Source organism: Felis catus, chromosome B2 (assembly GCF_018350175.1).
Source record: "Felis catus isolate Fca126 chromosome B2, F.catus_Fca126_mat1.0, whole genome shotgun sequence".
Taxonomy (NCBI): domain Eukaryota; kingdom Metazoa; phylum Chordata; class Mammalia; order Carnivora; family Felidae; genus Felis; species Felis catus.
In genome coordinates, this window is record NC_058372.1 from 98,132,763 (window position 1) to 98,157,159 (window position 24,397).

The 24,397-nt window shown below is 38.0% G+C and overlaps 1 protein-coding gene across 10 annotated transcripts in view; it reads left to right on the forward strand.

Annotated features, from left to right (window-relative positions):
* Nucleotides 1-24,397, forward strand: part of CCDC162P (coiled-coil domain containing 162) — a 175,365-nt gene that overhangs the window by 11,568 nt on the left and 139,400 nt on the right. For 8 of the 10 annotated variants that reach the window (XM_045058585.1, XM_045058588.1, XM_045058586.1 and 5 more), the window contains 9 exons: nt 2,892-2,963; nt 11,127-11,275; nt 12,647-12,719; nt 13,115-13,225; nt 17,499-17,612; nt 18,860-19,054; nt 20,662-20,815; nt 21,855-22,012; nt 23,734-23,886. In XM_045058585.1, the coding sequence (XP_044914520.1) occupies nt 11,145-11,275; nt 12,647-12,719; nt 13,115-13,225; nt 17,499-17,612; nt 18,860-19,054; nt 20,662-20,815; nt 21,855-22,012; nt 23,734-23,886 (1,089 nt within the window). In that variant the 5' untranslated portion in view covers nt 2,892-2,963; nt 11,127-11,144. Of the gene's footprint in view, nt 1-2,891; nt 2,964-11,126; nt 11,276-12,646; nt 12,720-13,114; nt 13,226-17,498; nt 17,613-18,859; nt 19,055-20,661; nt 20,816-21,854; nt 22,013-23,733; nt 23,887-24,397 lie in introns of those variants that run through there. The other 2 variants (XM_045058584.1, XM_045058593.1) reach the window with 2 other exon arrangements.

The window sequence follows — 24,397 nt, forward strand, 5'->3', positions numbered from 1 at the left end:
ACAGCTCTTATGGCCTGTTAGTCTCTAATAGTATCCCAAGGGACAGAGAAAGTTTATAATTGTAAATAGACTATTGTAGAAAGCTGTACCTTCCTTTTTGAGGAGGAAAGAAGGCTTTTAAAAAAATACACTAGGGGCTCCTGGGTGGTGCAGTCGGTTAAGCGTCCGACTTCAGCCAGGTCACGATCTCGTGGTCCGTGAGTTCGAGCCCCGCGTCAGGCTCTGGGCTGATGGCTCGGAGCCTGGAGCCTGTTTCCGATTCTGTGTCTCCCTCTCTCTCTGCCCCTCCCCCATTCATGCTCTGTCTCTCTCTGTCCTAAAAATAAATAAAAAACATTGAAAAAAAATTTTTTTTAAATAAAAAAATACACTAAAAGAACCAACAGCTTGGTTTTATAACATCAACCACAGATGGATCAAATGTAATCCAAGTACAAAATCTCACTGGCTGATGCAGCTCCAGATTTCCAATATCTGCTCTTCACTCCGGTGGGCACGAAAATATTTTTATTTTGATTTGAATCAGAGTGGCACACAACATGAGAACAGCATAGAGGGTTTCACCAGTGGTAAGGCAGCAATGAAATAAATGAGTACTATGGGGAGTAATATGAGCAACTTTCCAACTTACTAGTGAAACCAGTCATCGGTTTGACTAAATCAAGCTCTCAAGACCTAAAGGCAAAGAACGATGTATCTCAATGACAGGAGCTAACAGAATGCTTAAGACAAACGTAAAATACAATCAAATACACTGTCATATGTTACCTCATAAGGACCAGACAGACCATTAAAAACTGTATTACCAACATTGCTGCTGCCAAAAGAGAAATAGTGGTTGTGTACAAATCAGAACTAGCATGAAAACCAGACTTAACCAGGAAACAAAAAACCAAACAGTTATAAAAAAGAAATAGAATCAACTAAATTAAAACCCTATTTCCACAGAAAATTCACCCTAGGACTGGAAAAAGTTATAACTCAAAGAACCGTTAAGTTACAGTTTACTTGGTTCTGGCTGGCGAATATTTACCCCTGGTAGATAAATACATAAAATCTTGGTAGAAACTGTAGAATTGTCAAAGAGATACTCAGAGACAAAGCACTTATTAAGGAAAAGTTTACTTTTAAGAAAATTTTGTAAGAAACTCCCAAGTATAAAAGGACTGGTTCACCAGATAAAAAATACAAGAGTTGGGGGCGGGCGCCAGAGTGGCTCAGTTGGTTAAGCATCCAACTTTGAACGCTTGATCTCATGGTCTCAGTTCAGGTCATGATCTCATGGTACGTGAGTACCCATGATCTCATGGTCATGATCTCATGGTTCGTGATTTTGAGTACCACATTGGGCTCTGTGCTGACAGCTCAGAGCTTGAAGCCTGCTTTAGATTCTGTGTGTCTCTCTGTGCCCCTCCCCTGCTCATGCTCTGTCTCTCTCTCTAAAATAAATAAATAAAAATATTTTTTAAAATGTTAGGAACAACCCCACAAAATTATCAATACTATTAGCTTGTAGTTAGTCCGCTCATGATAGAAAAGAGCAATTTTCTCAAATGGCTGTCATAGCTACAAAGGTTATCACAAATCAACATTGTAAAAGTTGATAAAATTGTGTTTATGAGGGAGTCAATACTTATAAACAAAACTTAAGGATTCTTTTATTTTGGGACAGTGAACTAGACACAGTGACCCTGGTTTTGTTTCCTTGTTTTGTTTCACTCAGGGTGCAAGTTGTTTTATTTTCTGATTATGATGTATACACACACTGACGCAGCAGAGCAATGTGTCAAGTTTTGCTTCAACACATGCTTCTTTTGGTCCTTGGTAGTTGAAAACCCATTCACAAACAAATACTGAGGTAGTATAACTTAAAGGAAAAGAACTAACAATACAGCGGGAAAAGGCCAAGTTTAAGGGGGTAGTTTGGAGAGTAGGTTTTTTTAAAAAGAAACTGCCATATCTCTGTGGACAAAATAATAAAAACTTTGGATTAATGGGATTATAATACTAATGACTAAGACAAATCATAAAAATTTGATTTTGATTGAGGAAAAAGAGAGAAGGGGTAGAACAAAATTAAATTTGCCAACCCTTTCAGTGAGAAGTTGAGTCTGACTTTGTCAGACTCAAGGAAAAAATACAGGTAGAATTCCATACTTAAAGAATTTGTAAATACTAAGAGGATTGAGGTTCATTTAATCCATATCCCTTTGATGAGCCTCCTCTTCCAAACAGCCAGACACCTTGGTTTTTCCCAGACACTTGTTAGACCAGCTTTTCTCAGGATGGAAGCTGTGATTCATTAGTGGATCCTGACATTGATTAGTAGTGAATTGTGACCAGAAGTTTGTTTTTATTTTTTAAATGTTTTAAAAGTTTGTTTAATTCAAGAGAGAGAGAGAGAGAGAGAGTGTGTGTGTGTGGGTGTGGGTGTGTGTGTGTGTGTGTGTGTGTGTGTGTGTGTGTGTGTGTGAACAGGGTAGGAGCAGAGAGAGAGGGGAGAGAGAATCCCAAGCAGGCTCTGCACCGTCAGAGCAGAGCCTGATGCAATGCTTGAACTCACGTACCTAGAGATCATGACCTGAACTGAGACCAAGAGTCAGATGCTTAACCAACTGAGCAATCCAGATGCCCCCATTTTTTAATGAAATAGAGTAGAAAATATCAGAAATAGATTATGTGTGGTACTTCTCAAGTAACTATTGAGACTTCTACTTTAGGTAGGATTTAGTAGAAAGACGAGGCTTCCACTGAAACAGATAAATTATGAAGTTATATGTGTAAAGTCATTGGAAAGTCATGGATACAACAAAGCCTAGATGAACTAAATTTCTAGAAAAGGAAGAGCTCTCATGAGTGAGCTGACAATCCCTGGATGTTTTATTCCTTAGATCATTTACCAATTCTGGTCATATTGACTCTGTTTTTGGCACAGAGACTCTGCTGGGACAAAGAGAAGCCAGGTGAGTTTTTGAAGACCTTGGGTGTGAACATACCAGATTTGAATCTAAAGAAGTTGGAAATATACCATGGATATTTGCTGAATGTTGGAGTATAAAAGAGCCTGGAGAACTGGCCCACAAAAATCTTTAATTTTTTGGTGCTTAGGAGGTAAATTCCTTCTGGAAACAGGGACTGTGTCAGACATGACAGATCTCTCCCTCAAGTTTTTGCCAGATATCGAACTTGATATTGTGGGGGACTAAGCTAAAAACCTTTGAAGGACAGAATGCCAGGGATGAAGAGAAAGAGAAAAGCCAGGCTATCAATCAAAAACCTCAGGAGGCCATACTCACAAAGGAAACTGGATTGGAAGGGCAGAGTTAACTCTGTCCACAATGATTAAGAGACAAAATCCCACCAGAGACAGAAAGCTAGCATGAAATACTTGGCTAGTTCTCCCTCTCAAGACATTTGCCAGATTTTGAAGCTGCATTGAAGTAGGAGGCTAATGAGCTAAATTAAAATTTCTAAAATCATAAACACTATGATTCTCCCATAGTGTTTAAGGGGTGAAGGAGAGAGACTTGCCAAGTTGTCAATCAGAAGTCCAGGTGAGCCACACCTGAAGAAAAAGGACAAAGAAGAGGCAAACTGAGTCTAACTAAAACCAGAATCCAGCCCCAATCTAATTCCATTCCTGATGGGATTAAGGTGACTAGCCCTTCAAATTATGCATCTAACAGAATAAAGGGAGAAACTTTATGGGGGGGGGGGGGGAGGTAGAATAACAACACTATCAGTCCCATTGGTTCTTTTATACACCAAACATAGCATATAATAAACTATAAGACTTGAGAAGATGTGGGAAAGTATGAGTGATGAGAGAAAAAGCAGATAGTAAAAGCAGACCCATAGATGATCCAGATGTTAGAATTAGCAGACAAGGACTTTAAAATAATTACTATGTACTTATGTATATACATATCATGCACATATGCACACATACACAGTAAAAGAGGAAAAGATGGGAAAATTGGATAAAGTGATGCATAATTTTGACAGATTGGAATCTATAAAAATATGCATTATAGAACTTAAAAATACAACAGCTAAAATTGAGAATTCACTGGGTAGTTTTAAGAGCTTAGACTGAGCAAAAAACAGTGAACTTTAAGACAGGAAAATAGAAAATATCTGAAAATGAGGCACAGAGACAAAAAGAATGGGATGAATTAAATGGAGTAAAAGAATATATTGAAGTAATCAAATGTATGTTTAATTAGAGTCCTAGAAGGATAAGAATGAAAGAGAATGGAGCAGAAGCAATATTTGAAGAGCTAATAGTCATGAAAGTCCCTGAACTGATGACTCTTATCAGCCCAAACATTATAGCTCAGTGAACCCCAATACACAGGGAGGATATATACAAAGGAAGCCACAGTTAAAAACATTACGGCTGAAATGCTGAAAGACAAACATAAAATCTTCAAAGCAGCAAGAGAAAACAAGACACATTACTTTCTAAAAAAGGAACAATAAGACAGATGACTGATTTTCTGATTGAAACTATGGAAGCGAAAAAAGAATAGACATTTAAAATTCTACAAAAAAAAAGTATCTGTTGTATACCTAATTAAAATATCCTTTGGAAATCATGATAAAATAAATACTTATTCAGACAAAAGCTGAGAGAATTCATCAGCAGCAGACCTGCACCATAAAAAATATTAAAGGTAGTTATTTTTAGATAAAGGAAAATTAACTCAAATGGAAACATGGGTCCTCAGGAAAAAAAAGAGCAGCGGGAAAGATAAATATGTGATTAAATTTTTTAAATTGAATTTCAAAGCAGCAAAAATAAAACGTGGAGTTTATATGCAGAAGTAAAGTAAAAAAAAAAACAGTTGCATGAATTGTAGGAAAGAGGTAAATGGACATAAACCATTGTAAGGTTTTTATTCTTTGGACAATGGTTAAAAAAAAAATACTAGTTTAAGGTAGGCTGTAACAAGCCAAGGATACATATTGTAATCTAAAGGAATAATTATCAAAGTATAAGTATTATCAAAGTAGCAGTATAAAGCAATATAAACATCATCTGGGAATTTTTTAGAAGTAAAAATTCCTCCCCCAGACCTACTAAATTATAAACTTCAGAGGTGGGGCCCAGAAATTGTATGTTTGAAGAGTCCTCTAGGTGTTTCTGATGTGCACTAAAGACTCAGAACCATTGCCCTGGGTAATAACCAAAAGAAAACAAACAAGTATAATTAAAAACCTAATAGAAGAGAGAAAACAATAATAAAAAACTTGAATAATCCAAAGTAATGAAGGAAAAAAGGAATAAAGGAAGAGAATATATAGGACAAATAGAAAAATAAAATGAATAAAATACATAGTAAGATTGTGAACTTAAACCCAACTATAATAGTACTCACATTAAATGTAAATGAATTAAATGCTTCTATTAAAAAGATTTTCAGATTTGACTCAAGAGACAAAAAGGCACAGATAATTTGCAAGGATTAAAAAGATATACCATGCAGGGGTTCCTGGGTGGCTCAGTAGGTTAAACATTGCACTCTTAATTTTGGCTGGTGGGGGGCGCCTGGGTGGAGCAGTCGGTTAAGCGTCCGACTTCAGCCAGGTCACGATCTCGTGCTCCCTGAGTTCGAGCCCCGCGTCCGGCTCTGGGCTGATGACTCAGAGCTTGGAGCCTGCTTCCAATTCTGTGTCTCCCTCTCTCTCTGCCCCTCCCCCGTCCATGCTCTGTCTCTCTCTGTCCCAAAAATGAATAAACGTGGAAAAAAAAATTTAAAAGAAGTTCTCAGACAAAAGAACCCATCCTTTAAAAAAAAAAAAAATTTTGGCTGGTGAGATCCAGCCCCACATGAGGGTCTGCACTGACAGAGTGGAGCCTGCTTGGGATTCTCTCTCTCCTCCATTCACACTCTTTCTCAAAATAAACAAATATATATGTGTGTGTGTGTATATATAGATATAATATATATATGTATATATATATATAATATATACCATGTAAACACTACCCACCCAAAATGTTCTGTGATTGTATTACTAAGGCATAAATTTGACTTTAAGGAGTATTACTAAAGGGCGCCTGGGTGGCTCAGTCAATTGAGTGTTGGACATCAGCTCAGGTCATGATCTCATGGTTTGTGGGTTCAAGCCCCCCACTGGGCTCTGTGCTGACAGCTTAGAGATGTCAGATTCGGTGTCTGCTTCTCTCTCTGTCCCTCCCCCACTCGCACTCTGTCTCTCAAAAATGAATTAAAAAGTTAAAAATTTTACAAAAAATATTACTAAAGATGAAGAAAGATGTCATAATGACAAAAGTTTCATTCAATAAAAAAAAAACCTTACAATCCTAGCAGCCAATAATAACTTCAGATACGTAAAACCAAAATATCAGAACTAAATGGAGAAATACACAAAAACCAATCATTGCCAAAGATTTTAATGTACATATCTCAATATCTCATTAAGAGTCAGACAAAAAAATCAGTAAAGATATGAGATTTAAACAACTTTATGAAACAACTCAATCTGACTGATCTATGTAGAGCACCATTCCCAACAACAGAATATATATTTAAAAGTACATGACACATTTACCAAAATAGACCATATGTTAGCAAAAAGCAAGTTTAAAATATTTTCAAAAATTGAAATCATGCAGACTATGTTCTTAGGCCACAATGGAATCACATTGAAAACTGAAGCCAAAAACTGGAACCAATTCTAAATGATTTACATGTCAATGAAGAATTCTCAGTGGAAATTAGAAAATATTAAAATGAGTGGGGCGCCTGGGTGGCTCAGTCGGTTGGGCATCCGACTTCAGCTCAGGTCGCGATCTCGCGGTCCGTGAGTTCGAGCACCTCATCGGGCTCTAGGCTGATGGCTCAGAGCCTGGAGCCTGCTTCCAATTCTGTGTCTCCCTCTCTCTCTGCCCCTCCCCCGTTCATCCTCTGTCTCTCTGTCTCAAAAATAAATAAACGTTAAAAAAAAATAAAAAAAAAGAAAATATTAAAATGAGAAATAATGAAAGCACATCTAAAATGGTGATGTAACTAAAGCAATGCTTGGAAGGAAATTTATAGTTTAAATGCATGCATTTAGGAGATAGGTTAAAAATTATTGGTCTAAAACTTTAATCTCAAGATCTTAAATCCAAGATACTAAAAAGAATGTATAATAAATGATTAGGAATAAAAAACATGTAAATAATAAATGAATAATAATTCAATATAATTGGTATTATTGAATTAATTGGTATAGTAAATGAATGTAAATAATATATGAACCATAATAAATGAGCAGAAATCAGTGAAAGATAAAGCAGACATAAACAGACATTTAGAATAAAATAAAACTTGGGGCACCTGGGTGGCTCAGTTGTTGGTTGTCCGACTTCAGCTTGGGTCATGATCTCACGGTTTGTGAGTTCAAGCCCCGCGTGGGGCACTGTGCTGACAGCTCAGAGCCTGGAGCCTGCTTCAGATTCTGTGTGTCCCTCTCTCTCTGCCCCTCCCTCACCTGCACTCTGTCTCTCTCTCTCTCTCAAAAATAAAATAAATAAATAAGTAAAGATGTGCAAAGAATCTGAATAGTCATTTCCCCAAAGAGGATAAACAAATGACCGACAAGCACATGTAAAGATACTCAGCATCATTGACATTAGGGAAATGGGAATCAAAACCACAATGAGATACCATTTCACATCCACTAGGATGATTAAAATAAAAAAGATAATAACAAGTGTTAACAAAGATGTGGAGAAATTGGAACCCTCACACACTGCTGGTGAGAACGTAAAATGGTGCAGCTGCTTTAAAAGACAGTCTGGCAAAACTTTTACATCAACGTTCGTAAGAGCATTATTCATAATAGCCAAAAACTAGAAACAACCCCAATCTCCTTCAAATGATGAACTAATAAACAAAAGGTGGTATAGCCATGCAATGGAATATTATTCAGCCATAAAAATGAATATCTGTATGTTAACTAACTGGATACATGCCAAAACAGAGATGAACCTTGAAAACATTATGTGAAATAAAAGAAGCCAGTCACAAAAGACCACATATTGGATGATGCCATTTATATAAAATTGCCAGGATGGGCAAATCTATAGAGATAGACAGTAGATTAGTGGTTGCCTATTGCTAGGGGTAGGGTGACTCAGAAAAATGGGGAGAAACTACTAATGGATATGAGGTTTCTTTGGGGGGATGAAAATGTTCTGAGATGGATTGTGGTGATGGTTATGCAATACTGTGAATACACTAAAAATCATTGAATTGTACATTATAAGTGGTTTAATTGTATGGTGTGTTAATTATATCTTTAAAAAGCTATTCAAAATATGAAAGGATATTATGAATGAACAAACTTATGCCAAAAAAATTATCTACTTAGATGAAATGTCCTTTTAAAAATTTATTAAAATAAACACAAAAAGGAATACAAAATATGAATAATCATAATCTGTTAAAGATATTGAATCTGTAGGGGTGCCTAGGTGGCTCAGTTGGTTGAGTGTCCAACTTTGGCTCAGGTCATGATCTCACAGTCTGTGGGTTCGAGCCCCGTGTTGGGCTCTGTGCTGACAGCTCAGAGCCTGGAGCCTCCTTCAGATTCTGTGTCTCACTATCTCTCTGCCCCTGCCTCTCTCTCTCTCTCTCTCTCTCTCTCTCTCTCTCTCTCTCTCTCTCAGACAAATAAACATCAAAAAAAAAAAAAAGAGATTGAATCTGTATTTTAAAAACCTCCCATAGAGAAAATTTCAGGCTGAGATGTTTCATAGGTGAATTATTCCAAACATTTAAGGAAGAAATAATACCAATCTTACTTTGATAGATGGGCTTAATCCATTTACATTTATTATAATTATTGATACATTTGAACTTATCTCTACCATACTTTTTTTCTTTTTTCTCTCTTTTCCTGATTTCTGTTGGATTTATTAAACTCATTCCTACCTCCCACCTCTACTTGTTTGAGAGGGTCTGTGTTGCATTTTTATTCTTTTAGTAGTCAGTCACCTTGAAGTTTTTGACACAGTATTTTCCTGAAGACACTAGTTACTCAGTATTTCTCTTCTAAACATGCCTTCTTTAAGTCTATCAAAGCCCACCTTAACCACCCATTGAACACCCACAAACACTGCTCAAGCTAATCTTACTATCTTTGACAGCTTAGATTTTACCACTTTTTAAAAAATTTTTATTTATTTTTGAGAGAGAGACACACACACAGAGTGTGAGCAGGGGAGGGACAGAGAAAGGGAGACACAGAATCAGAAGCAGGCGCCAGGTTCTGAGCTGTCATTGCAGAGCCTGATGCGGGGTTGAACTCAACAAACCACGAGATCGTGACCCGAGCCAAAGTTGGATGCTTAACTGAGCCACCCAGGTGCCCCTAGATTTTACCATTTTTAAGCAGGTTTTTTATTTGTTACAATCAATAATTAATTAAATTTACTTATTTTTTAAAAAGCTTTTGAATAATTTTGAGACTCTCTTTGTGGGAACTTTAAAAGAGGGCCCAGTGCCTGCCTGATACAGAACAGGTAGGTACTCACTAATGGAATCCACCCTATCCCGCCTTCCAATACACAGAGCTGTTTGTCTCTTTGGCACTAGATGTGTGCGCTCAACAGGCATGGGTTCCTCTGGGTTGGATCCATCTCATGGATAGTTGTCAAAGACTGACCTCTCCTGATGTTAATTTTGTGAATACTTTACTTCACTGTGCAGTGAGCTAAACGATGCAGGATTAAATGTTCTCATTTCTGAGCTGCGAAGTGTTGAAACTGATCAGGAAATGAAGGCAGAATGTCCATCCTTTGCAAGAAGAATCAGCCAGCCTGTGTTGCTGCCACTCTTGGCTGCTGATTGGAATGCAGCTGTTAAGGCAGCTGTTTCACTGGTTGCCCAACTTGAAAGGACACTGCCAAGTGGCAAATATTTTTCATAACATTTTACTTTTGCTAGGAACAACAATGCATTTTTTTGAGCTCCAGCAGTCTGCCAAACATGACAGATTTATTACCCAGCAGGTTCACAACCTAGACTGAGCATGCATGCTCATTTCCATTCCTAATATTTATAAAAAGAATAAATAAGCCCCAAAGGAAGCCTCTACACAAAACATCTCTACACCTTAATTATTTGTTGGAATGACAGCAGATTAACTTGTGAAAATGAAGTATCTCCGAAAGAAAAAATGAAAATCCAGAAATGTCAAAGCAAAAAGGGAAGGGTTAAATATTTTAAACCTGTCTAATGTGACCCAAGAATTAGTTTATCCCACATATCCAGGACAGTAGCAGCAGTAGCACAGGAAACACATCATCTTCTGAATCCCCTACAAATCGTGGGTTCCATTCTGGGTCATGCAGTTAATTTGTGTTGTAATTAGAATTACTGACTAAGTTCTTAGTAAATAACTGTGTTGTATTTGACAGGCTGTGAACTGGATGGGGTAGGACTGAAGCATTATCAACTATTTTATTTAATGATAAAAGCAGTATGCCAAATATAAGCATTCAGAGCTAAGAAAGCACATTTAAATGCATAAGTATGATTTTCTTGCAAATCCCAAAGTGCAAAGATCATGATCATATTAGGTTGCTTTCCATCCTCAATATGTTCTCCCTAGTTAGAAGTCCATGGCTTCAAAAAAGGCTTATGGAGAAATGCTCTAGGCATGTAGAGGGATCCTGTACCCACCTATTGTTTGTTCCAGTTGAAGTGATACTAGAAGTCAACCTTAACCACATTAACCACCGTTAATAACATTTAGTGTGTAATTCCCACAAGCCTTTATGAAGACTGCAGAGGTTGGGCCAGAGGGAGGCATTCTTGTTTTAATAAACCACCATCATCAGAGCTCGAGTAGGGATGTTTCTGAAGGTGAACTGGGCTGAACATAGTCAATGGAGGTTCTGATTTCTGTTTTCTCTACTATTTACTAAATGGTAATTAAATCATAAATGACAACAGTCTAGTCAGCCTGTTTCCTCAAATTGCAAAAGCATACATTATCACAAAGTTGGCATGACTTCTTGAAGAAAGAGGGACAAAGTTTCATACACTGGATAAAGGTTACCAAGGGAGTCAGTCAGCCACAGAAACTTTGTACTCTTTGTTTTTCAGGATATGGTAAAACAGTAAATGCAAATCATGGATGAAATTTATAAGATCGCTTCCACAGAAAGGATCCAGCAGTTAGAAAAAGAACTGGCTTTGCAACTGACTGAACTAAAGTCTGAGATAGAAGAACAGGAGACTCATCAAGCTTACAGGTAAATAGTAGTAGTGAGAAGTCATGGTCTTCAGGGGCTTCAGCCCCCACTTTCACCCCATAATCTCTATAAGCTCCCTCTTATTGTTTATATAGACAATTGACATTATCTCAAGCTCAGATTTTACAGCTGGCCATGAATTTTTCCTGTATTCTAGTATTGCTAAGACATTTAGAGGCAATATCCTACCAAGGAAAATAGAAAAGTGCTCACAAATACCATTGTTTTAAAGTTCCAGATCCTATGGGGCGCCTGGGTGGCTCAGTTAGTTGAGCGTCCGACTTCAGCTCAGGTCATGATCTCATGCTCCGTGAGTTCAAGCCCCGTGTCAGGCTCTGTGCTGACAGCTCAGAGCCTGGAGCCCGCTTCAGATTCTGTATCTCCCCCTCTCTCTGCCCCTCCCCTGCTCATGCTCTGTCTCTCTCTATCTCAAAAATTAAAAGAAATAAAAAAACAAAAATTTAAAGTTCCAGATGCTATTATACAATCATGCTAAGTGCAAAGAGGTCTCATTTTTTCCAAAAATATTTTAATTGAATTTGACCTTGATTTTGATGAGGCATATAAAAACTGAAATAATGCTAGATGTTTGGTAATGAATTCTGCAAATGGTATTTTATTAGGAGCTTTTCTATAGGTAAATGCATCCAATGATAGCAATCTCTTTCGAAAAACAAAGGTAAAAAGATCAGCCCCTAAGTGGCAAGTCTCATGGGCTCAGGATCTTCAAATCCCTCTCTTTCTATTATTGCTACAATTGGTCAAGAGGAACAATATGAGGTCCCTGTTAGGTTGAATAGCCAAGTAAATACAATGTGGATGGTGAGGGTTGGGGAAAGAACATCAGGGGAAGAAGCAGTAAATACATACATTACTACCTCATTCCAAAGATGATTCTGAAGAACTAGTATTTAGTGTGTTTTATAACTAGTGTTTTATAACTAGTGTGTTTTATATACTAGTTTTGTGTAGGGTGAAAGAGATGTCTGATAAGCATAGTACTCGTTAGAGATGAGGTTACTGGAGGAAATATGTGTGTGTGGGGGGGGGGGGTGGATTTTAATCATTGTGCTTCTTCCAGTACTCTGGAATTGAAAATAGAGAGGTAAATCAAGGAGAGTAGGAAAAACCATGTTAGAGTGAAGGAAAGGAAAATTGGCCCATGGAAAGGCTTAGCAAACATGAGTTAGACACAAGAGAGATTCAGACTAAGACAGAAGCACATGGTCTTTACATGCTCTCAATAATCCAGTATAATATGACATAGTTATTTAGAAATGAGCAGTTCTGAAGAGTAATCAGGGCCTATCTATAATTTGGTTTATTACAGTTTCTATAATTACAGCTTCTATTGCATAAATCTTTCTGCAGCTCTATTCGAATGCCCAAGGACATTTCTTACTTTCGAAGAGAAAGGGAATTGGCTCTAAAGAAAACTTTACAGGTGAGTAGGAGAGTGTAATTGTAATACACAATTGTATTGTAATACAACAATACACTGGATTTTGCTAACTTTTTGAAACATTTAGCAAGAAAACTTTATTTTCAGCAAACACCAGCTGATGTTATTGACAGTGTTATGAGAGCAAAACAGCCCAATGCTCACTGCTAGATCAGAGTAGGCCACTACTTCTTTGGAGATACCTATTTTCTGTGATGTTTTGAAATTTTACAGTTTCTTGATTTGTGCTATTACAATTCGTTATTTGGAAACCGAGGTATAACAGTATAACATGTTGTGTAAAAACTATCAGAAATTGAGTATCGTTTGCTGTCGTAAACAATGGTAATTTTTCTTCCTTATTTCTTTGTTTGCCTGTTCTGCTGCCTGGGGTTCAGGTGGCTGAGTCAAAGCCCCTTGTTGTTCAAGCAGATGTCATGCAGAGGGAGCTAGAGAGCTGCCTAAGAAGAGAGTACACTCCTGAAAATTTACCTTTGCTTCTGTTGCAGGTAAGTAAGAGTCATGCTGCAATTTGACAAACAGATCTGGAAATTAATAGAAATTTAGTTATCGTCACTAAACTATTGACTAAGTTTCTATCAATTACTCCCTGTGCTGGTATTATGAGGCAATACAATACTAAGAAAGTCTCAGCCCTCAAAAAGCTGTTGACTTAGCTAGGGAATATATTTCTGAAAATGTATTTTAAGAAAATAACTCAAAATATGGTAGAAAACATTTTCCATAAAGATTATTATTGCAAAATTACAATAAAAGTGAAAAAATCAGAATTGCCTAAATATCAAACAATAGGAGAGCTAAGAAAAATAGCATAATACTGGATAGAATATTGTTCTACCATTAAACATTTTTTAGCATAAGAAACTATTCTGTTATTATGTAATATTTGTTGACAAAAACTAAGGTGTGTGTGTGTCATAATAACAGTCATATAATATATAGAAAAAACACTTGAAGGACATAGACCAGAATGTTAGCAATCACTATCTTTGGATGGCAGAACAATGCATCTCTTCTTTTTACTTTTATATATTTTCTAAATTTCTTATAATAAGCATGTATTGCTTTGGTTTTTAAAACTCTTTGTTCTTTACTCTTATGTTATGAGTTATATTCTCACTCTGCATGCAAATTAGTTCATTAGCAACTAGCAATTAATGAATGAATTAATCACAAAGAAATAAAAGATGTTGAGATTCTCTATTTGCCACCTAAACTTTTGTCATTACCGTCATCTAAGATTCACTTTCCTATCATTCTGGCACTCTTCATTCTTTTGTGTATATCTGTGATTGTCAGCGGAGAGAAGGGGAGACTGGAGATGGTGGACATCTGGCAGCGTCTAGAGACATTTTGTCACAATTTGGGAAAGGAATGGATTCCTACTGGCATCTAGTGGGTAGAGGCCAGGGATGCTGCTACATATTTTACTATGCACAGAATAGCCACACCACAAAGAATTATCCAGTCCCAAATGTCAATAGTGCTGGGTTTAAGAAACCTTGGTGTAGCCTAAGCTTCCATATGATATAATTTATCTTCTGCCTAGAGAACAGACTTTAGGGGCACCTGGGTGGCTCAGTCAGTTAAGCTTCTGACTTCAGCTCAGGTCATGATCTCACAGTTTGTGGGTTCAAGCCCCATGTTGGGTTCTGTACTGACAGCTCAGAGTCTGGAGCCTGCTTTGGATTCTGTGTCTTTCTCTGTCCCTCCCCTGCTTGTGTTTGCTTCCTCTCAAAAATAAATAAATAAACTTAAAAAAAAAAAAAAAAAGAACAGACTTTAACATGTCTTGTACTGCCGATCGGCCATGAATAAATTCTCTGTCTTTGCTTTTTTTTTGCAAAAAGTCTTGATTTTGCCTTCATTTTAGAAAGGTATTTTTGTTGAATGTAAAATTCTAGGTTGATAGTTTTTCTCCTTTGTCACTTTAAAGATGTTGCTCCACTGTCTTCTGGCATAGATAGTTTTCATTTCCTAACACAATGTGTCCTTTTGTTCTATGGGTGCTTTTAAGATTTTCTCTTAGGGGTGTCTAGGTGGCACAGTACATTGGGCATCCAACTTCGGCTCAGGTCATGATCTTGCTGTTTTTCAAGCTCAAACCCTTCATCGGGCTCTGTGCTGACAGCTCAGAGCCTGGAGCCTGTTTCAGATTCTGTGTCTCCCTCTCTCTCTCTGCCCCTTCCCTGCTTGTGCTTGCTCTCTCTCTCAAAAATAAACATTAAAAAAATTTTTAATTAAAAAAAAAGATTTTCTCTAATGGTTTTAAGCTATTTGACTGTGGTATTCCTTGATGAGTTTTTCTTTATGTTTCTCTTGCTAGGAGTTGGTTGACCTACTTGGATTGTGATTTTTATCATTTTCATCAGTTTTTGAAAGTTTTCAAATATTATTTCTTTAAATATATTTTCCATCACCTTCCTTCCTTCTGGGACTCTGATTAGACATTTGTTCAATCACTTTGTATCATTCTGTAAGTCAACGAAGCTCTGTTAATTTATTCTCAGTCTTTTTTTTCCCCTCAGTGCTTCATTTTGTATAGTTTCTATTGCTATATCTTCAAGTTCACTAATCTTTTCTTCTGCACTAAGCTGCTGTTAATCATATCCAATGAATTTTTCATTTCATATATTGTAGTTTTCTTTTGTACTTCTATTTGATTTTTTTGGTATTTTTCATTTCTCTCCTTATTATGTTCACATTTTCCTTTTAATAATTTTTATAAAAAAATGATTATTTATATTTGAAAGAGAGAGATAGAATGTGAGCAGGGGAGGGGCAGAGAGAGAGGGAGACACAGAATCCAAAGCAGGCTCCAGGCTCTGAGCTGTCAGCATAGAGCCCGACACAGTGCTTGAACCCATGAACCATGAGATCGTGACCTGAGCCACAGTTGGATGCTTAACTGACTGAGCCACCCAGGTGCCCCTTCCTTTCAGTCCTTGAACATGCTGTGCATATTAGTATATTAGCTCTTTTAAAGTTCTTATTCGCTAATTTCATCACTGGTGCCATTTCTGGGTCTGATTCTCTTCATTAATTTTTCTCCTGCTTTTGGGTCACATTTTCCTGCTTCTTTGCATGTCTAGTAATTTTTTTTGACACTGGACATTTCAATCTTACATTTTTGTATGCTGATTTTTTTAAATTTACATCCAAGTTAGTTAGCATATAGTGCAATAATGATTTCAGTAGATTCCAGAAATCCATTCCCTATGTATAACACCTAGTGCTCATCCCAACAAGTGTCTTTCTTAATGCCCCTTATGCTTTTAGCCCACCCCTCTCACCCACAACCCCTCCAGCAATGAATGCTGGTTTTTTAAATTCCTTTTAAAGAGTATTGGAGTTTATTCTGACAGGCATTTAAGTTGTAGATCGGCTTCATACTTTCAAGGCTTGGTATCAAGCTAGATCAAGTTTAGACTAACTTTCACTCAGGATCATTTATCCTTATTACTAAAGTGTGACTCTTCTGGTGTCTCCACTGAACGTGTCAGGTGGCAATGAGGACTCTTCCCTTTAACTGGAACTTGAACATTTCTTTTTTTTTTTTTTTTTTTTTTTTTTTTTTTTTAAATTTTTTTTTTCAACGTTTATTTATTTTTGGGACAGAGAGAGACAGAGCATGAATGGGGGAGGGGCAGAGAGAGAGGGAGACACAGAATCAGAAACAGGCTCCAGGCTCTGAGCCATCAGCCCAGAGCCTGACGCGGGGCTCGAACTCACGGACCGCAAGATCGTGACCTGGCTGAAGTCGGACGCTTAACCGACTGCGCCACCCAGGCGCCCCAGGAACTTGAACATTTCTTGTCCCTGTATGAACTGTGAGAACTATTCAGTTTATACTTCCCTAGTCAGTTATTCTTTGCATGGCCTCATGGAGTTTCACCCTCTGTATGCATAGTTTAATAGTCAGCAAAAAGCTCAAAGAGATCTCCATGCAGATTTCTGGAGCCCTTTCTCTGCACAACATCCCTCTCTCCAGTACTCTGCCCTGCAAATTCCAGCTGACTCAGCCTCTGAAGCTTCAATTTCTCTCTCCTTAACTCAGAGAGACTGCCGTGCTCTGTTTGGGATTTCCTCTCTTATTCTGTGGTTCAGAAACTGCCTTCTTCAGGCAGAAAACCAAGGTGATTGTAGGGCTCATTTCATTTGTGTCCTTCAAGGACCACAGTCCTGCATTGTGTGTTGTTTTATGTCAGAAAATAGTTGTCCTGTTTATTTTGTCCTATTTTCTAGTTATTTATGATGGAAGGATGAGTCTGTTCCTACCTGTTCCATCATGGTCAGTATTATATTTATTATCATAAATAAAACATTAAAGATGGTTGGTTTATTTGACTATTTTTAAGTATAAATAAAAGTTCTGGTCTAAGATTAAAGCCATAATCTTACCTATAATGTGCTTTGTATTTTTAGACTTATAACTTCAGTTTTTAAGAAATTTTCAGTGTAGCCTTAGACAATTGTACAGGCTTTTATGTCACTGCTAAAATTGTTGACTAAATGATAAAGTACCATCTATTAGATTGGCAACATATCATATAGATTTAGAAATAACTACTTGCTTCATTTAAAGTTTAATGGTGTCTTGAGCCAGGTTTCTTAATTTTATGATCTTCGTGTAGGAAAAATCCATCATTCTGAAGCAACCAGAGAGTGATTTTCCTATTGTTAGTGTTCTTAAGACTTAATTCAGTCTTTCTACTATAATTGTATTCTAAGTGTTAATTTTTATCATTGTTTTTGTTAAAGTATTATACAGAGAGAATTACCCAGCTGGCCCAGAGTAAATATTTACACATGCTTAGATGGAAGAGGTTTTGCCAGCACAGTAAGATTATGGAGCAACTTTATCCTCTTTACAAGGTAGGAATCTCAAGAACAGAACCTATGGGCTCTTTTTTTTTTTTTTTAAGAGAAAGAGTGGTGTGGGGGACACAGAGAGAGAGAGAGAGAGAGAGAGAGAGAGAGAGAGAGAGAGAGAGAGAATATTTTAAGCAGGCTCCACACTCAGCACAGAGCTTGACACAGGGCTTTATCTCACAACTGGAAGATCATGACTCGAGCCAAAATCAAGGGTCAGATGCTTAACCATCTGAGCCACCCAGGCACCCCTCTTTTTTATAATGAAACAAAATGATCAATAAGCTTGTCAATACACATTATGAAGTATGGTCATCATACCTGTACATTAGATCTCTAGACTCATTCATCTTGCACAACTGCCAATCTGTACCCTTTGACCAATATTTCTCCACTCTGTAGTCCCTGGTAACCACTGTCCTACTCTCTGCTTCTATGAGTTCAACTTTTTTAAAAAAATCATCATGTAATCATACAGTATTTGTCTTTCTCTGTCTCAGTTATTTCACTTAGCATAACATCCTCCAAGTCCATTCCTAACGTCAGTCACAGGTGTTAGGATTTCCTTCTTTCTCATTACTAAATAATATAACATTGTGTGTAATATACCACATATTCTTTATTCATTCATCCATAAGAAGACTCTTAGACTGTTTATGTATCTTGGCTATTGAGAATAATGTTTCAGTGGCCATGGGAATACAGATATCTCTTTGAGATACTGATTTTGTTTTATTTAGATATGTCCCCAGAAGTGGGATTGTTAGATTATATGGTATTTCTATTTTTAATTTTTTGAGGAATCTCCATACTGTTTTTCAACAGTGTAGCTTTTCATTTTTTTTAAGTCATGGCTAAAGATGGTAAAGGAACTCATGGATGCACCTATTTACCTGTTCTGCCTGTGGCAGAAGATAATGGCACCTATTTTTAAGGATGAGATTTAAAGGAACTTTTGTATGATAGAAAATGCATTTTTCTTCATGGATTTGGCCTCCTGTGCTATAGATAAAAAGCTAAGAAGCCCCCTATAGTTACCAAACATCCATATGCACTGACTCTTTGCTTCTCTCTCTCCTAAGAATATGACTGCTGCCCTTGTCAGTCAAATTCAGAATGTGAAAGAATTTTGATATTCTAGTAGCCTCTTATTTGGCCCCCAAACAGCATTAGCCTATGCTTGGAAGCAAATGACACAAGAGAACAGCTTGCAAATAATCGTGTTCTGACTCTGCCTTCCTCTTAAACAGAAACAAGTTGCCTACATTATGCAGGAATACAATGATGCCCTTCAGAGAGCTGAAAGATTGTCTGTTGCACGAGAAAACTTCCTTCTGGGAAAAAACAATCCTTCTAACTTAGTGACACAAGAAGACCTGACTATTTACACAAAGTGGATTGTGTGTCACCTACACTCGCTCAGGACTGTTCACCACTACCTACGGGTATGTGAAACATAGTTATATGATAATATAGTGCCCTCCCATGATGGTCAGCATTGTTTTTTCACACCTGTCACCTACTTTTGGACTGTCACTGCTTCTGTGTTCTCCTTGCCCTACGAATGACAGGAAAATAGTCATTAGCTTTTTTCTTTGAAACCTTTGAAAATGTTTTTTTGAAAACTTGCTCTAGGGGCGCCTGGGTGGCGCAGTCGGTTAAGCGTCCAACTTCAGCCAGGTCATGATCTCGCGGTACGTGAGTTCGAGCCCCGCGTCAGGCTCTGGGCTGATGGCTCGGAGCCTGGAGCCTGTTTCCGATTCTGTGTCTCCCTCTCTCTCTGCCCCTCCCCCGTTCATGCTCTGTCTCTCTCTGTCCCAAAAATAAATAAAAACGTTGAAAACAAATTAAAAAAAAAAAAAAGAAAACTTGCTCTAATGAAACCACTCCATTAATTTAGTTTTTTCAAACATGTGTCTGCTGTATTATTGCATATTCACTCTGCAAGTTCTTTTTCTCATCATCTTGTTCAGAATTTATGATGTCCCATTTAGATCTGCTTTTTTATTCAGCAGTATCTAATAAGGGTCTAATACATGCCAGGTACATGTCCAGGGCCATGAAACAACAATATGGGCTTTGCTGAAAAAAGTAACTGGGTCCCAGGCTGGAAGGGAAATGAGCAAGTAAATATTCAACTGAAATACCATGTGGTAAGAAAGAATAGGATGGAATAGAAAAGAACAGAATAAGTGTAATCACAGAGTAAATAGAGTCACCAATGAGAGGCTGTAATCCAGGCTAGAGGCATCAGAAAGGAGTGATGTGATCATATGTCTATTTTAGGAAGATTATTATTTTGCTACCTAAATCTTTTCCTACTCGTCTATGGCTCATCTCAGTGATACTACCATCCACTGAATTACCCAAACCAGAAAACTGGCCATCATCCTAACTTCAGTCGTTCCCTAGTTGGTCACTATGGTGTCTACCTGTGAGTCCTCTCTCCCCAGTCACATGACATAATAACACTGTGCTCATAAGTCTTTGTCCCCCCATTAAACTGTGAACTCTTTGAGGTTGGTCTATGTCTTATTCTTTTTTTTTTAATAATTTTTTTAACGTTTATTTATTTTTGAGACAGAGAGAGACAGAGCATGAATGGGGGAGGGTCTGAGAGAGAGGGAGACACAGAATCTGAAACAGGCTCCAGGCTCTGAGCTGTCAGCACAGAGCCTGACGCGGGGCTCAAACTCACGGACCATGAGATCATGACCTGAGCCGAAGTCAAGATGCTTAACCAACTGAGCCACTCAGGTGCCCCAATTCCATGTCTCATTCTTGTTGGTATCCCTAATACCTCACACAGTGTCTTGTCCATAATGGATGCTTGATCAATGTAGACCCACTTAGAGGTTCAGGTTGCTTAGTGTTGGTGACCACAACAAGTCTCCCAGATCCAGATTTAGCACCCCATGTTTGAGCAGGTTACTAAGACCCGCCTCTATCTCCTCCTCCTCTATCAAAGCAAAGGGCTGCTCCTGAACCTAAGTCTGGAAGCTTCTGTGAGAATTGAGTTGACATGTGGCCTCTTGGTTGTGCCCTTCTATAGTCCCTCCAGTATTTGCCCATCTCCAAAGTGCTGAGTGTAGCTATTGATGAATTTCCTGAGGCTTGTCAGGAGAATGAAAATGTATGTGTTGATGACATCGACCCTAATATCCAGAGTTCTGGATCTCTAGACCCTGTGGATACCAGCATTTCAGGTAAGAAATCAGTCTTCTCTCTCCTTGGGTAATGTGGAGAAAGAAGATTGTGGTTTTGCACATGTGTTGTTTTATGGCATTGATCTTGCTTGACATTTTTCTATATGCCAAGAAGTTATATCTTCTTAATAAACAAGTATTAATTTAATATTTTATGATGGAAAAAATAAGAAAAATACTTTTCTTAGACATTATTATCTCCCTCTATATAACTGGCAAATAAAGAGAGAGGGAGAAAAGCAATGAACTTGAAGTTGAGAGTACTAGGTTCCAGATATATTTCTGTAGTGGCCTCACTGTGGGCCTGTTTAGGTCATTTCATCTCTTTGGGCTTCAATTTATTCATCTCCAAAATACACCTTACAGATTAAGTGATACCTAAGGTCTCTTTCAGTTTTAATATTACATGCTTAAAAAATAATTTCCTTATCTGAATCAATTTAATGGTCCTCCTGCCCTTACCTTGTGTTATAGATAACTAAGAAACCTAATCAGGTTTCTACTCTGAGTGGCATATTTGCTTGGGATATGTACAGGGTGACACAGGAGCACCTGAGGTGGCAGCCATCTTAGTTGTAGGGAATCAGAGAAGGCGTCTCAGAGGAAGGCCGTCTGAACTGGGTCCTTAAAAATGAGCAGGAGTGAGCCAGGCAAAAGGAGATAAAAGCTCTCACTTTCTTCTAATTTGTTGGTTAGTTTATAAATCATAATCTTTGTTTGCCACAAAGGACTATAGGTAGTTCTCCCACTAAGTCATTCTTCAAAGGTTCTGTTGGGTTTCTCCTACAGGCTGTGTGAAGGTGAGTGGTCCTTGCTACCTCCCCCAGAAAGCCAGCATCAAGGGTTTGTCAGATAGGCATGGCCCAGGATGGCCTGGCCTGTAAATTGTGCCAGAGAAGCTTGGGCAAAGAGCAGAATGGGCCTCCCTGTGAACAGAGAAGCTCCTGCCTTCAGTTATCTCACAGAACACTCCATTTTCCCTCCCTAATTAGTGTTTATTGGTCTCAGTGTTCTTGGTTTTGGGTTTTTCTTTTTTCAGGGCTGATAAGAACAGAAGCTGCTTTCTCCCTGCCCCAACACATGACTGAAAGAGAAGGACTGAAACCCCAGCTGAGGCTCCTGCTCTCCCATTTTAATATCCCATATGACGTGGAAGAGCTAAGGGATGCTACTAAGGAAATGGAACTCTTTAACCTGGTACTTGATGGACTCTTTATTAATACAAAGATAGGTGTTCGTGAAAGAAAACACTACTGTTTGCCACAAAGTTGGATATTTATGCTGCCTCAATTGTTTCTAGAGTGATAAAATTTAATTTTAATAGGTGAGATTTAGATTAGCACTTGAACTTCCCCTCTGTAAGAGTACTGGGTCTCTTGAATATACAACACAGAGGGATCACAGGATTTATTTTTCTGTAGAATTTAAAGAAAGAGTAGTTTATAGTCCATAGTAGATGGTATAAAAGTAGCCAAGACTTGGAAGATTTGCATAATGGAGTTGTCTAGTGTCTTGAGCCCTTCGATTCTCGGAATGTGTTGTAGTAGCTCTCCTATTGGCAAAAATTCTTTAAATTCAATAGAGTTTTATATTATGTAGTGATTTTTTAAAGTCATGCAGTCTGCTGAACTAGAACAGTGTTGCACTTCCTTTAAAAAAAAAACTCGTATTAATAGAAACCATGTTAAAACTCATTTCAAAGGGAAAAATAGAATTATGTATGGATAGCTTTAAATTTAGAATATAAAGTTTTCAGCCAAAGCATCAATAATAAAGATATTACTTTAGGTCTGGGTGTGGAATTTTGCAAGCATATGTATTCGCTAGGGAAAAATAGTAAATTGATTGATCCAAACAGGCAAAACTAAAATCTGAATGTGTTTGAATGCTCTTTGTGTAAGAAGGAGCCCCTGTCCTCCCTGTCACCATTTGCTTTGACATTCAACTTTCACTTCCATGTGTGCTTGTTCCAGCATGATTTTACTAGGATTATTTCTGCTAATATGTAACATGGTCTCTTTATGCTCCCTGAAACCGGTGGTATCACATGTCCTCTGGTTTCTTTGAAGGTGATGATGTTTCAGCTCTTGCCTTTCTTTGCAGCAGAGCCCTTCTAGGGAGTACCTTACCCTCATTATCAGCAAGCATTGTGATAAACAAAAACTGGAATTGGAATAAGACGGTGTTTTTAAAAGAGTCAAAATAAACAAAAATAAATGATAACACAGTAGCTATCATCAATGATAACAAACCAACCAACCAACCCATGAAGCTGCTGAGCAGACTTGTTCCAAAAGAACAGCTTGTTTCCTTTCCATAGCAATAGTTTCCACTTCTGATTATTTTGAACGTTTTTTTTTAATTTATTTTTGAGAGAGACCAAGTGTGAGCGGGGGAGGGGCAGAGAAAGAGGGAGACAGAATCTGAAGCAGGTTCCAGGCTCTGAGCTGTCAGCACAGAGCCAGATGCGGGGCCTCAAACTCGTGAACCACGAGATGATGACCTGAGCTGAAGTCAGATGCTTAACCGACTGAGCCACCCAGGCTCCCCCTCCACTTCTGACTTTCTTATAACAGTGTTATGTGCAGTGCTTGTGCTCACAAGATAATCACATTACAACAATTTTTTGTTCGTGTAGGAAGAGTTCTTATATTTGGGTACTGTTTATTCTGGTTCTCTAATTCCTTAGAGCAGAGTCAGCAAATGACAGCTGCAGGCCACCACCTGTTTTGTTTTGGTTTTTAATAAAGTTTTATTGGAATTCATCCATGCCCACTACTTTACATATTACTATGACTGCTTTCATACCACAAATGCAGAGTTGAGTATTTGCAACAGAGACTATATATATGGTCTGCAAAGACTAAAATATTTACTATCTGACCCTTTAAGAAAAACTTTGCCTTCATCCTGTTTAGGTTTCCCAAAAATTTCAAAGCATCTTTATGGAGCAACAGAGAATGCAAACATTTCCAGACTATGATTCGAAGATAGCTACTATGGAGAATTTGGGTTTGGCAGGACCTGGTATGGCCTTGAAAAAGAAAGCTAACTGGATTTCCTTTATAAAGGTAAGGAGACCTGTAGTGATAGTCACCTGTCAGTGATGTCAGCATGGTAATAAAGTATCCTACAAGCAGGCCAAGCAACCTGGTAGCACCAGGTCTGTCTGGTCCCTATTTTTCCCTCGCCTCAGTGCCCTAAGCAAACTGTCCCATAGGACCAACGGTAGGTACACCAATCTCCCCCAGCTCCTTCCTGCCTTGGGTCCATGTTGAAGTTAGCCATGTTGACCTGCCTTCTCTGAAAAGCCCCCATGATCCTGTACTCTCTATTGGGTCAGAACTCTCTTGTTGTTAGTGGTCTTGGCTACTTGGCTAGAACAAAGAATAACGTTCAAAGGTATAAGTGAGCTGTGTAAATCCAGCTTTTTAGTCAAAAACTATTCATTGAGTATATACTATGTGTGAGGCATGACCCTTGGTGCTGGAGATACACAATTTACAAACAATACAGAAGCAGATTAAACAAGATGATTTTGGGTAGTGGTAAGTATAGCGGATTCTCATTGTTTGGGGTTAC